The 15,226-nt window shown below is 46.0% G+C and overlaps 1 protein-coding gene across 2 annotated transcripts in view; it reads left to right on the top strand.

Moving 5' to 3' along the window:
- Nucleotides 1-15,226, top strand: part of SOS2 (SOS Ras/Rho guanine nucleotide exchange factor 2) — a 133,509-nt gene that overhangs the window by 97,816 nt on the left and 20,467 nt on the right. For both annotated transcript variants that reach the window (XM_068254184.1, XM_068254185.1), the window contains exons 14-16: nt 155-380; nt 11,969-12,088; nt 13,427-13,589. In XM_068254184.1, coding sequence (XP_068110285.1) covers nt 155-380; nt 11,969-12,088; nt 13,427-13,589 — 509 coding nt within the window. The remainder of the gene's footprint in view (nt 1-154; nt 381-11,968; nt 12,089-13,426; nt 13,590-15,226) is intronic.

The raw sequence follows: 15,226 nt of genomic DNA on the forward strand, positions 1-15,226 counted from the left end.
CTGTCTGTTTCAACACTTTATATCACTGCTCTGTAGCGACTGAAGAACAGCAAGTGGCAACGTGGCCTGGAATATAGCACATTAAATATGCTTGTATGGGTTTAGCAAAAAATGTACTGTAAATCTTAGCTTTTATTTTCTGTTTGCTTTCAAGGTAAATCCATGAAGAAATGGGTGGAGTCCATTGCCAAGATAATCAGAAGGAAAAAACAAGCCCAGGCAGCTAATGGAGTCAGTCATAACATCACGTTTGAGAGCCCCCCACCTCCTATTGAGTGGCATATCAGCCGTGCCGGCCAATTTGAGACATTTGACCTGATGACTCTTCACCCCATAGAGATCGCTCGCCAGCTGACTCTGATAGAGTCTGATCTGTACAGGTGGGTCACTACGTTGCTGTGATATAAAGCCAGTTTTAGTTCCGGGTGGAGTTGCAAGCGTTAAAAAAAATGCCGTATATACTCGAGTATAAGCAGAGTTTTGTGCACCTAAAAAGTGGTACCAAAGTGGGGGTCTCGGCTTATACTCGCGTCACTGTGTGCCCCCCACCAGAGCAGCATACATAGATAATGCCTGGGTTCCGCACACGTGCCCCCTGCCAGGACTGTATGTTAAATTACATTCCCCTTCTGCTGGAGCGGTAGTGTGTGCTAATGTGCTCCCCCGCCAGAGCGGTATTGCATGATAATGTGCCCCCCCGCTGGATTGGTATTGTATGCTAATGTGCCCCCCCGCTGGATTGGTATTGTATGCTAATGTGCCCAACCCCCCCCCCCCCCCCGGAGCGGTATTGTATGCTAATGTGCCCCCCTGCCAGCAGTTATTCAGTGTGAGTGACGGAGCATTCATTCATCGGCTCCACCTCCAGGGTTCATCTTTAGCTTGTCCACCATCAGTCGCATCTCTATGACGCCCTCTACATTGCGTGCCCACTGGACGAAAATGATAGAGATGAGAATCTGACGAGCTAAGATGAAACCTGGCGGCGGGAACTGGTGAGTGAATGCTCTGTCACTCACACACATAACTACAATACCGCTCCGGTGGGGGGAAGGGGGGGGGGGGGGGGCAATAAGCACACAATACGGATCCGGTGGTGGAGGGATGTAACTAGACATACAGCTCTGCAGGGGGGCACGTGCCCAGGGTAAAGGTGCAAAATTAGAATGAAGCCAGGTGTGTTCAAATGTGCACATGCCTGCAGATAATGTTGAGCATTTCATTTATTACTGTATATAGCGCTAAGGATTTTTTGCATTACTTGCAGAAGTGATACAGTATGGAATAATACTGCTGCATAACCCAGCTTGCAAATGTCAGTGCTTTGCTGCTAATAATTTGCCTAAGCTTAAACTTTCTGCGTGCACTTTTATTGCTTGATGTGATGGACTAATGAGTTATGGAACTGTTCATTTAATGCCTGGTGTCAACTAAAGGCCCATACTTAAGACGACATTGGCATAGATATGTGCACTGTTAAAAAGTTGATGCAATTAACCACTTAACGACCGCCCCCAGCCGATGGGCGGCGGCAAAGACCGGGCCCAAACGACCGCAATACGCCCATCGGCGGGGGCGGCATCAGCGGTGGCTGTGCGGCGATCGCGTCATCAATGACGCGATCGCCGCCGGCAATAGGCTCCGCCCACTCTGCACGGAAACCCGCCGGCAAATTAGCAGCGCCGGCGGGTTTCAAATGCGGCGATCCGGCCAATCAGAGGAGTATAATACACTTTGTTATTGTAACAAAGTGTATTATACTGGCTGCCTCCTCCGCTGATGGTCACTCGTCGTGCGACCATCAGAGAGGACGGCAGCCTTGCAGCTAAGTGTAACACAACACATTTTCACCCACACAGACCCCCCGATCGCCCACCCCAGCCCTCAGAACCCCCCTGACCACCCCAGCACACCAGCATCTGCACCCCACCACCCACCTAAAAACCCATCAATCACTCCCTGTCACTATCTAGGGACGCTATCCCCTAGGTTAGGTCCCTAACTGCCTCCTAGGGTCCCCTGATCACCCCCCCTACCCTCAGATCCCCCCCAGACCCCCCTCCCAGACCACCCCCCTGTATGCTGTATACAGCTATATAGCTGTCTTACCCACTGATCACCTGTCTATCACCCCTTGTCACCACCACCCATCAGCACAGACCCTAAACTGTCCCTTGGGGGCACCTGATCACCCACCCAGACCCTCAGATTGCCCTCAGACCCCCCCCCTCCTGATAACCTCCCCAGTGCATTGTTTACATCTATTCTCCCCTGTAATCCCTCACTGATCTCCTATCGTCACCCCCTGTGTCTGCCACCCACCAGATCAGGACCCAGTCTGCCCCGTGCGGGCACCTAATCAACCCCCCACACCCTTAGATCGCCCTCAGCCCCCCCCCCCCCCCCAATCACCTTCCCAGTGCATTGTATTTGATTGTGCTGCAATTGTATTTGATTGTGCTGACATTCAATTTCATTGTGCTGACATTCAATTTTATTGTGCTGTAATTGTATTTGATTGTCCCGTGATTTTTTTTGATTGTCCCGTGATTGCCCTGTGATTGCCCTGTGATTGCCCTTTGATTGGCCTGTGATCGTTTTTGATTGTCCCGTGATCGGCTTTGATTGTCCCGTGATCGGCTTTGATTGTCCCGTGATCGGCTTTGATTGTCCCGTGATCGGCTTTGATTGTCCCGTGATCGGCTTTGATTGCCCTGTGATTGCCCTGTGATTGGCCTGTGATCGGCTTTGATTGTGTTGTGATTGGTTTGATTGCCCTGTGATTGGCCTGTGATTTGCTTTGATTGGCCTGTGATCGGCTTTGATTGTGTCGTGATTGGTTTGATTGCCCTGTGATTGACTTTGATTGTCCCGGGAATTGAGTGCCCTGTGATTGGCCTGCGATTGCCCTGTGATTGCCTTTGATTGTCCTGTGATTGTTTCTGATTGCCTCCGATTCCCCACTCGCCACCACCCCCCTGTCACTATCCAAGTGATCTAAAAACAGTGAAAACTGTCACTTTTTTAGTATCACTAGTGTTAGCAGTTAGGCCAGTTAGCTAGGCCCCTTTGTAAGTGTCAGTTAGTGCTCAGCCCACTGCACCACAGTCACTAATTAGCGTCATCACTGTCGCTAATCAACATTGGTACTATATAGTATCTGTAAGTGATCATTACTGATCGCAGTCAGATCTATTAGGGTCACTAGGATCCACAAAAAAAAACGCAGTGTTTGCCCGATCAGGCCTGATCGTTCGCCTGCACTTGCGTTCAGCCCGCCCCACCGCAGTGACAGAATTTTTTTTCTGATCACTGCAAAAAACACTGTACAATAGCTGTGGCACTGTAAACCTCAGTTTTGATTTATTTTTTTTATCAAAACTCAGTGAGCACAGCTTTCTACCTCTCAAATACTCCCTTTTGCTAGGTAGGTGCTCTTTTTTCTGCGTAGTCTCAGAGGAATACCCCCTAAATTTAGCAGCCCACCATGGCAAGAAAGGGGTATTCCGATGATGAGGTTCTCAGGTACATGGCCCAGTCGGATGAGGACGATTGGGACGCCTCATTCGACGAATCTTCCGGGTCAGAGTTTGAACCTGAATTGAGCAGTGGCTCACTGACCGATAGTGATGACGAGGTTGAGGTCCCGGCTAAAGCCAGGCGTACCACACCCCATGTTGTTGGACCGCAGGTGGCGCAGGATCAGCCTCAAGGGCAGCAGAGTGGTGTTCGTGCTGGTCTGAGATTTCATGGTGGGGCAGGCACCAGCAGCACAACATCTCCTGGACCTAGCACCAGTACTTCCGTAGACCCTGGTGAAGTGGCGAGCACCAGCATGGAAGTTGAAACTGGTTCGGTGGCACGTGCAGTAAGATCCCAGTCGCAGCCACCAAGAAGACGGGCCCGTACTACCCCTAATTTACCAGAGGTGCTGGCAAACCCAAATTGGCAATCCCCTGATTCCGCCGCACCCGTACTTCCCCCTTTCACCGCCCAGTCTGGAGTCCAGGTGGAGACAAATAATCTAGGATCGACCCTAGACTTTTTCTATCTGTTCTTCACCCAGGATCTCTTGGACTTAATTGTGGCAGAGACCAACCGTAAGGCCACACAATATATAACCGCCAATCCGGAAAAGTACCTTGCCCAGCCTTTTCGGTGGAAACCAGTCCAAGTTTCCGAAATGAAAATTTTTTTGGGCCTTCTCCTTCACACGGGACTAGTAAAGCAGAATGTGTTGCGGTCTTATTGGTCTACGGACCCAGCACATCATGTTCCCCTGTACTCTGCTGCCATGTCCAGGACACGATTTGAGAACATCCTGCGCTTCCTGCACTTCAATGACAACGAAACCTGTCATCGAAGTGACCACCCTGCTTTTGACCGGCTCCACAAAATTCGACCCCTCATAGACCACCTGTCATCCAGATTTGCAGATGCTTATACCCCTGACCAGGACATCTGCGTAGACGAGTCCCTCATACGCTTTACCGGGCGCCTTCGCATCAAACAGTACATCCCAAACAAGCGCGCCCGGTATGGGGTGAAACTGTATAAGCTCTGTGAAAGGGCCACAGGCTATACATCTTATTTTAGGGTCTATGAGGGAAAAGACTCAAAATTGGAGCCGGTCGGATGCACTGACTACCTGGGGAGCAGTGGAAAGGTTGTGTGGGACTTGGTGTCACCCTTGTTCCAGAAGGGGTACCATCTTTTTGTGGACAATTATTACACAAGTGTGGCCCTCTTTCAGCACTTAAAAATAGAAAAAATCCGATGCTGTGGCACCGTGCGGCCTAGTCGCCGGGGCTTCCCCCAACGGCTCATTACCACCAGACTTGAACGGGGGCAGAGGGCCGCCTTGTGTGCTGACGACCTGCTCGCGGTGAAATGGAAGGACAAGAGGGAGGTTTACTTCCTGTCCACCATTCACGCAGACACGACAGTTGAAATTCAACGGCGAACTAAGGTCATTGAAAAACCCCTTGTCGTCCACGAGTATAATACTAACATGGGAGGGGTGGACTTCAATGATCAGAGGTTAGCGCCCTATTTAGTTGCCCGAAAAACAAGACGCTGGTATAAAAGTGTCTTTTTACCTCATTCAATTGGCAATTTACAACAGCTTTGTTCTCTACAGTAAGGCTGGGAGAACTGGCTCGTTTATTCAATTTAATAAACAGATCGTGATGGAACTCCTGTATCCAGGAGGTGCCGTGGCCCAACCCCAAGATGCAACTAGCCGGCTGTATGGAAGGCATTACGCCTATCCAATTCCGACTACCCCAGGTCAACGAATCCGAAGAAAACGCTGTCGTGTCTGCAGCAGGGCTGGAATAAGGCGTGACACCACTGTTTATTGTCCCACCTGTCCTGACCAGCCTGGCCTATGCCTAGGGGAGTGTTTTGAGAGGTACCACGAGCAGGTACACTATTAGAGAGTAGGGAACTCCACACACAGCGGTAGGCACACAAGGGTCTCTCAGTGCTATTTCACACTGCTGCGATGCGTTAGGGCAAAATGCCTAGCAAAAGTCACACTTTGCGGCCCCCCCCCTACGCCGGAAGTGCTTGACTTAACGCTAGTGCATGCCTACGTTACTGCGTGGCTTCTGTGGCAGTATCGATCGGCGCGGAAGTCATGTTAGTCTATGGCGACGCAGTTCATTACTAGGCCGAATGCTACTCTTGTGGTATTGCCTGAAGGTCTGTTTTGGACGATACGGTGCGGCGGGCTCGACCCACCGGATATGTCAATATGCAGTGTGAAACCAAACATCGGGTTTCCAGAGACCCTAATACACAGGGCTGCCAGAAACCTCTCCTTTCACTTGGGACAAATTGCGTAATGTATTTCGCCACAACTCTGTGCAATTTGCACTTCGCACATTGTTCCATGGGGGAGGAGAGGTTTGTCCTCGGGAGGTAAGTTAAAAAAAAACAAAAAACAGGTAAGCAAAGAAGTTAATGTTTGGTTTGCAATGTTAAGTTTTTTATTAAAGTTCAAAGGTTATTAATGTTAATGAAGTAATTGCTTTGCTGCTTGCTTGTTTTTTGAGTTTTTTTTTCTTTTTTTTCCATCCAATAACCTTCCAGGTGGACCGAGCGAATGACTAACCAGCTGCAGTACTGATGGTGCATCCTGACAGAACGTTGCGCGTCTGTCAGCTTACACACAAGTCGGTGCATGCAGCGCTGCAGGACGAGATTTCTCCTCCGCAGTCAAAAAGATACGTTTGCCGAGGCATATGGGCCGAGGAGTGGTGTTGGGGATTCATATGCTTTGGCAAACACTTTGTATCAAAAAAGAACTCTGGCAATGATTTGTTCATCCACATCGATCGGTGTGAATGGATAAATCAGGTTTGCCAGGGCATACGAGCTGGTGGGTTTGGATTTTTGGGGCGGCAGCTCCTATGTCCTGGCAGACGCCTTCCTCCTCTTTTTTTTTTTTTTTTTCCAAAATTTTTTGGCAGATATTTTTTCATCCACATTGATTGATTGTTTGACGTTCATTTTTCCTTTCAGCCCACAGTGCATTACCCTTATGCCCAATATAAGGACTATAGCAGAAACTCCTAATACTGGCCATACATGTAATGATTGCAGAGACCCTAAAATGCCAGGACAGACCCCACGAATGATGCCATTTTGGAAAGAGGACACCCCAAAGTATTCCGTGAGGTGCATGGTGAGTTCATAGAATGTTTTATTTTTTGTCACAAGTTAGCAGAAATTGTGGTTTTGTGTTTTTTTTTTTTTTTTTCACAAAATGTCATTTTCTGCTAACTTGTGACAAAAAATAAAATTTTCTATGAACTCACCATGGCCCTCATGGAATACCTTAGCGTGTATTCTTTCCAAAATGGGGTCATTTGTGGGGTTTAACTGTCCTGGCAAGTGGGCGGGGTGCTAAATTTTGAGCACCCCTGTAAAGCCTAAAGGTACTCATTGGACTCTGGGCCCCTTAGCGCAGTTAGGGTGCAAAAAAGTGCCACACATGTGGTATCGCCGTACTCGGGAGAAGTAGTACAATGTGTTTTGGGGTGTATTTTTACACATACCCATGCTGGGTGGGAGAAATACCTCTGTAAATGACAATCTTTTTTGATTTTTTTACACACAATTGTCCATTTACAGAGTTATTTCTCCCACCCAGCATGGGTATGTGTAAAAATACACCCCAAAACACATTGTACTACTTCTCCCGAGTACGGCGATACCACATGTGTGGCACTTTTTTGCACCCTAACTGCGCTAAAGGGCCCAAAGTCCAATGAGTATCTTTAGGATTTCACAGGTCATTTTGCGGAATTTGATTTCCAGACTACTCCTCACGGTTTAGGGCCCCTAAAATGCCAGGGCAGTATAGGAACCCCACAAATGACCCCATTTTAGAAAGAAGACACCCCAAGGTATTCCGTTAGGAGTATGGTAAGTTCATAGAAGATTTTATTTTTTGTCAAAAGTTAGCGGAAAATTGATTTTTATTTTTTTTTTCACAAAGTGTCATTTTCCACTAACTTGTGACAAAAAATAAAATCTTCTATGAACTCACCATACTCCTAACGGAATACCTTGGGGTGTCTTCTTTCTAAAATGGGGTCATTTGTGGGGTTTCTATACTGCCCTGGCATTTTAGGGGCCCTAAACCGTGAGGAGTAGTCTGGAAATCAAATTCCGCAAAATGACCTGTGAAATCCTAAAGATACTCATTGGACTTTGGGCCCTTTAGCGCAGTTAGGGTGCAAAAAAGTGCCACACATGTGGTATTGCCGTACTCGGGAGAAGTAGTATAATGTGTTTTGGGGTGTATTTTTACACATACCCATGCTGGGTGGGAGAAATATCTCTGTAAATGACAATCTTTTGATTTTTTTACACACAATTGTCCATTTACAGAGTTATTTCTCCCACCCAGCATGGGTATGTGTAAAAATACACCCCAAAACACATTGTACTACTTCTCCCGAGTACGGCGATACCACATGTGTGGCACTTTTTTGCACCCTAACTGCGCTAAAGGGCCCAAAGTCCAATGAGTATCTTTAGGATTTCACAGGTCATTTTGCGGAATTTGATTTCCAGACTACTCCTCACGGTTTAGGGCCCCTAAAATGCCAGGGCAGTATAGGAACCCCACAAATGACCCCATTTTAGAAAGAAGACACCCCAAGGTATTCCGTTAGGAGTATGGTAAGTTCATAGAAGATTTTATTTTTTGTCAAAAGTTAGCGGAAAATTGATTTTTATTGTTTTTTTTCACAAAGTGTCATTTTCCACTAACTTGTGACAAAAAATAAAATCTTCTATGAACTCACCATACTCCTAACGGAATACCTTGGGGTGTCTTCTTTCTAAAATGGGGTCATTTGTGGGGTTCCTATACTGCCCTGGCATTTTAGGGGCCCTAAACCGTGAGGAGTAGTCTTGAAACGAAATTTCTCAAAATGACCTGTGAAATCCTAAAGGTACTCATTGAACTTTGGGCCCCTTAGCGCAGTTAGGGTGCAAAAAAGTGCCACACATGTGGTATCGCCGTACTCAGGAGAAGTAGTATAATGTGTTTTGGGGTGTATTTTTACACATACCCATGCTGAGTGGGAGAAAGATCTCTGTAAATGGACAATTGTGTGTAAAAAAAATTAACAAATTGTCATTTACAGAGATATTTCTCCCACCCAGCATGGGTATGTGTAAAAATACACCCCAAAACACATTATACTACTTCTCCTGAGTACGGCAATACCACATGTGTGGCACTTTTTTGCAGCCTAACTGCGCTAAGGGGCCCAAAGTCCAATGAGCACATTTAAGCTTTACAGGGGTGCTTACAATTTAGCACCCCCCAAAATGTCAGGACAGTAAACACACCCCACAAATGACCCCATTTTGGAAAGTAGACCCTTCAAGGTATTCAGAGAGGGGCATGGTGAGTCCGTGGTAGATTTCATTTTTTTTTTGGCGCAAGTTAGAAGAAATGGAAACTTTTTTTTCTTTTTTTTTTGTCACAAAGTGTCATTTTCCGCTTACTTGTGACAAAAAATAATATCTTCTATGAACTCACTATGCCTCTCAGTGAATACTTTGGGATGTCTTCTTTCCAAAATGGGGTCATTTGGGGGGTATTTATACTATCCTGGAATTCTAGCCCCTTATGAAACATGACAGGGGGTCAGAAAAGTCATAGATGCTTGAAAATGGGAAAATTCACTTTTTGCACCATAGTTTGTAAACGCTATAACTTTTACCCAAACCAATAAATATACACTGAATGGGTTTTTTTTTATCCAAAACATGTTTGTCCACATTTTTCGCGCTGCATGTATACAGAAATTTTACTTTATTTGAAAAATGTCAGCACAGAAAGTTAAAAAAATCATTTTTTTGCCAAAATTCATGTCTTTTTTGATGAATATAATAAAAAGTAAAAATCGCAGGAGCAATCAAATAGCACCAAAAGAAAGCTTTATTAGTGAGAAGAAAAGGAGCCAAAATTCATTTAGGTGGTAGGTTGTATGAGCGAGCAATAAACCGTGAAAGCTGCAGTGGTCTGAATGGAGAAAAAGGCTCTGGTCCTTAAGGGGCGAAAAGACTGTGGTCCTGAAGTGGTTAAGGAGTTCCCAGTATCAAATGTGGTGTTTGTGGGGCTAAATTGGATGATCAGAGAGCCCTAGGAGGTCCTCACTAGGTGCTGGTTTTCCTACCCTCGGCTTATACTCGCGTCAATCGTTTTTCTTGGGGTTTTGGGGCAAAAGTTGGGGGGTCTGCTTATACTCGGGTCGGCTTATACTCGAGTATATATGGTAATATAAAAATCTGTTCAGAGAACCGTATTACAGACCAGATGGCAACCTTATTGTGTCTGGTCAAGAAATCTTGTACAGTTAGTCATTAAGGGTACCACCTAATCAACTTTTGTTGGAAACCTGAAGCCAGAGGGATATGGAGGCTGCCATATTTATTTCCTTTTAAGCCACATGTGTTGAACTCCAGGCCTGAAAGGCTAGAGCCATGCCAGGGTTTCGGATGGACTGAGAAAGAGGAATGTGTTCTACCTGATGGACCACACCTTTCCTGATTCAGACCCATCAATTAATTTGAGCTGTGTCAAAATGTGTGAGGACCTCGGCCCTCGAAGGACCGGTTTGACATCCCTGTTTTAACCTCCTGAGCGGTATGGACGAGCTCAGCTCGTCCATCACCGCCGGAGGCTGCCGCTCAGGCCCTGCTGGGCCGATTTTTATCAAATAAAGTGCAGCACACGCAGCCGGCACTTTGCCAGCCGCGTGTGCTGCCTGATCGCCGCCGCTCTGCGGCGATTCGCCGCGAGCAGCGGCGAAAGAGGGCCCCCCTAGCCGCCTGAGCCCTGCGCAGCCGGAACTAAAAGTTCCGGCCAGCGCTAAGGGCTGGATCGGAGGCGGCTGACGTCAGGACGTCGGCTGACGTCCATGACGTCACTCCGCTCGTCGCCATGGCGACGATCTAAGCAAAACAAGGAAGGCCGCTCATTGCGGCCTTCCTTGTTTATTATGGGCGCCGGAGGCGATCGGAAGAACGCCTCCGGAGCGCCCTCTAGTGGGCTTTCATGCAGCCAACTTTCAGTTGGCTGCATGAAATAGTTTTTTTTTAATTAAAAAAAACCCCTCCCGCAGCCTCCCTGGCGATCTCAATAGAACGCCGGGGAGGTTAAGCAATACCAGTTGCCTGGCAGCCTGCTGATCCTCTGCTTTCAGCCATAGACCCTGAACAAGCATGCAGCAGATCAGGTGTGTTTGACGTTATTATCAGATCTGACAAGATTAGCTGCATGCTTGTTTCTGGTGTGATTCAGACCTTTCTGCAGCCAAATATTTCAAATCAGTTATATCCACTGCGCGCTACCATATCTGTAGAAAACAATCTCACATAGTGTAATCTGCTCATTACTGATGAGCCTTGAGTACCACATATTGAGCCTGAACTCCACCTGTGATTCGGTGGTTATAATCTGGTGAGCTGCTCTGTTATTCGAGGTGGTGGGAATCACGATTGGACACCTGTTTACCACCAGCACGATTGATGGGAGTTATATTGTTAAAACATGATTGGTAAAGCAGATTACACTATGTGAGATTGTTTTCTACAGATATGGTAGCGCGCAGTGGATATAACTGATTCAAGATTGCCCTAGAGGATTCAACACAGCGCACTCCAATTGTTGTTTTGGACTTGAGATACTTTTTATTGGCGTTTGAGCCTGTGGTGATATTAATATATTGATCGTTTATATATAATCTTGTAGATAAGAGCACATCTGTAATCTTTTATTTTATTTAGGTGGCGCAGCAGTATTTTATTATCTTTTAGCCAAATATTTCAGCAGGGCTGCCAGAGAACTGGTATTGTTTAAAAGGAAATAAACAAGGCAGCCTCCATATCCCTCTCACTTCAGTTGTTCTTCGGGGCCCATTCACACTAGGACAAAGCGTTGGGGCTTTTTAAAAGCACTAGTGCTATTCTACCCTATGGCAGTGTTCTCACTGCGGCGATTGGCGCCGATTGCAAACGCGTTACCTGCAGCATTTTTGGAGCGATCGCGGTACAGTGCTTATAAAGGAAGTGTCCACTGAATTTTACTGCGCTAATCGTGGTAAAATCACTCGAGCAAAACGCTAGCGCTAAGTGCTAGTGTTTTGTGATTTCTACTGTGAATGGGCCCTTAGGGGCTCTGTCTTTGACACAGGAGACCAGGGTTTGAATCTCTGCTCATCTTGTTCAGGAAGCCAGCTCCTATTCAGTAGGAGACCTAACACTGCTACCGCCTATAAAGTGTGTCCCAGTTGCTGCAGCTCTGGTGCTTTGAGTCCGCCAGGAGAAAAGCAGAATATAAATGTTTCGTGTCTTGACTGTCTGTGTGTTTTGTATGAAAACTAACAGTTTTCATCTTTAAATGAGTTTTTTTTTCAATGTGTTTGCTCCTTTACAGGGCGGTGCAGCCGTCAGAACTTGTAGGCAGCGTGTGGACTAAAGAAGATAAAGAAATTAATTCCCCTAACTTGCTGAAGATGATTCGCCACACCACAAACCTCACACTTTGGTTTGAAAAGTAGGTTCTCACATTTTTTTCCAGGTTCAAATGTTTTGTTTTTTTATTGTGAAATCGCATATACCCAAAAAAAAAAGTACAGCAATAATGTAGCAATAGAGGAGTAGCAACACTGAGCACCATATATTATCAGATCACAGGTAGACGTAAAACACATTTTACATCAAGAAAACAATAAACATATCCAATCTGAAATTAGATACAACTAATCTCAACAGGAAATGAAACAAAGAAGAAAAGAACTGGATCGACAGGTTCTCGGCAGAACTGAAAAATTGGGGCCGTTTCCAGCAAGTCCAAATTCGCAGCAGTTCCCCGCATGTGAGTCAGAGGGACTCGTGTGCGAGGAAATGCTGTGACTTCCGATGTACTGCAGCATGCGGAAAATGCCTATTCAGTCAACTGGCTTGCCGTCCAAATCGCATGCAAATGCGATTTTTGACGGTATGCTGCAGTTTTCCGCAGCATGCATCTGAATATCTATAGCCGTGTATTACACAGCTATAGTAATTCAGCTACAGACTTGCACGGGGGCCACGTCCGATTCAGAAATGGATGCGGCACCCCAGTAGAAACCGGCCCTTCATCTACTGATATTGTCTTCTAAAGAAAGACTGGCAGCAGCCTCTATTGTGAGGAAATCTTTCTGTCTGTTTAGCTCTGAGGAGAGTCACATGAATGTTATGAGAGAAGGGGCGGGGCGTTTAATGGGTGCATCCATACTGCGCATGTCCGCACTTGCATATGTGCAGCATGGACCTGCCCGTCTTCTGAAGTACTTGAGGACATGAGTACTTAAGAAGCCTTCACAAGGATTCCCAAAGGCACATTCAACAAGTTAATCGAATAACAGCTATGGAGCATGGAGAGAGGACTGGGAAGGCTCTATGGAATCCAGAGCTTTCCCTCTACATAGGTGAGTATCTAACTATTTCTTCAGAGTTCGCTTTGTATTATTATAAATTAGTATTATTGTAAAAAAAAATTGAGAGCTGAAAAGGGGTTCATATGACAGCTGACTACCTCCTCACGGCTACGGCACAGCTTGAGCAGGCGCACCAACACGCATCTTGGGCTTATGTCGCAGTGCTCCATTAGAATGAGAAAGGATGTGCATTCTCCAGACTGTGCAGTCACCTCAGATCCACTAGGAGAGAGGGTGATTAGCAGTCACGTGACCAGCCCTCTTCAGCTCTGAAATTTTCACATTTTATGTTATGTATTGCATTGTTTGTTGCTACAAAGGACCACACTTTTCTGATTTTCTTGGGAATTGAGCTCTAAATGTTGTAAGTAAGGAATACTGGATTCATTTTTTCTTTTCTTTGTGGGATACAGGTGCCTCGTAGAGACGGAGAATTTTGAGGAGAGGGTTGCTGTTTTCAGTCGGGTCATTGAAATACTCCAGGTGTTCCAAGACTTGAACAATTTCAATGGTGTTCTGGAGATAGTAAGCGCAGTGAACTCTGTTCCCATATACCGGTTGGATCACACATTTGAGGTTTGTTTTCCTTTTCTAGAAAAGAAGAGAACCTGTCATGTTTCTTGCCACTGTCATTGTTTGACATTCCTGAACAGCCAATGTGTTAGGTACTTCTATGCACAGTGAGGTCAGGTACAGCTAAGTGGCGCAGGGCATACAGCCTAAAATCATTTTTCTTTTTCCTGAACTACAGCATGTAGTAAACTCTTAAAGAGATCTTAGCAGTACAATTTGAAAACTAACCTCCCCCTAATTGGAGCACTAATTGTGCAGGCCTTAGGCAGCAGGCATTTACTTATGGGGGTTGCTCCATATAAACAACCCCCCCTCCACCACCAATGGGAATTACATTTCCCGGCATGCGTTGTGCAGAAAGAGTTTTACGAATAACCAGCGGGAATCTGCAGTGCTAGACACAGTAGATGGAAGCTTCTATATTAACTTGCGGGGGGGTCTTAAGTCTGCCCTCCCTCCCATAGGTAAGTAAATGCCTGCTGCACACCTAAAGCCCATACAATTAACAAATCTCTCTTAAGGTTGGTTTATTTAAAAAGTACTGCTTAGATCCCTTTAAAGGATACATCTGAGAATTAACAAAAAAATATGATTTACTAACCTGGGGCTTCCTCCAGGCCCTGGACGCCTGTGTGTCCCTAGCCACATGTCCCCGGGAGACCAGCTTAGAGTGGAGCTGCGGTGAGGAAAACACAGGCTTCCAGAGGGCAGAACCAACAGGTTTTGGGCCAGTCCATCTCCTCATGGGGGATTCTCAGGGTTTTCTTTGTTTTCAACAGCATTTTCTGAACAGCAGTGCCAAAATAGTTAGATACCAGTCAGCCTCCCTACTCACTTGCACACTATTTTGTCATTTAAACTTTGCAACTGCTGTTCAGGAAATTCTGTTAAAAAGAAAGAAAATCTTTACAACCCCCCATGAGGAGATGGACTGGCCCAAAACCTGTCAGTTCTGCCTAATTTTTTGTAACAGTGGTCCTATAAGATAGAAGCCTGATTATTTTTAAGCACAGATCTAAATACTGCATCTGATAATCTAGAGAGCAAGGATCCCTCCTGACATGACCTCTAAATTAGCAGGTGCAAAATCATGCAACAAGATTGCTACTGACCCCTTTCACCCTACCCACGTCATTCTCTAGTCTCGCTTCTTCAATCAGGGAAGAGATGCAGAACTGTCAAAATGAAAATGAATTTCCTCATTTCCCCTCTAGTGGTCGCACTGTTTTAATCTGCACAACCTCCCCTCTAGCGCTAACAGTCCTGCTGTATCTGATGGAATATGGGGCAGTACACAACAGAGCTATTTCCTTGTGTAACTGTTTATGCACTGTTTAGCCCCTCTGTTGTGTAGCACACATTATTCCTCCTCTCCTCCACATAGCAGCAGACTCCTCACTCTGCTATAGCAGAACAAGCCATCTCTACAGTGCTCGGCTCCCAAAATAACGCCATTGTGTCCCGATCCATTCTGACGACAAGCATTGTCCATGTGTACACCCCTTAATACCTACACTGTGTGCTCTTTTACAGCTTTGTGTACACTGGCTTCTGAGCTGGATTTCCAAAAGGATGGAGCATATTCAATATTGCAGTAGATTTTGTGTCTGCCGTGTCTAACGCTATTTTGCATGTTTTTC

This window comes from Hyperolius riggenbachi, chromosome 9 (genome assembly GCF_040937935.1).
Source record: "Hyperolius riggenbachi isolate aHypRig1 chromosome 9, aHypRig1.pri, whole genome shotgun sequence".
Classification (NCBI taxonomy): domain Eukaryota; kingdom Metazoa; phylum Chordata; class Amphibia; order Anura; family Hyperoliidae; genus Hyperolius; species Hyperolius riggenbachi.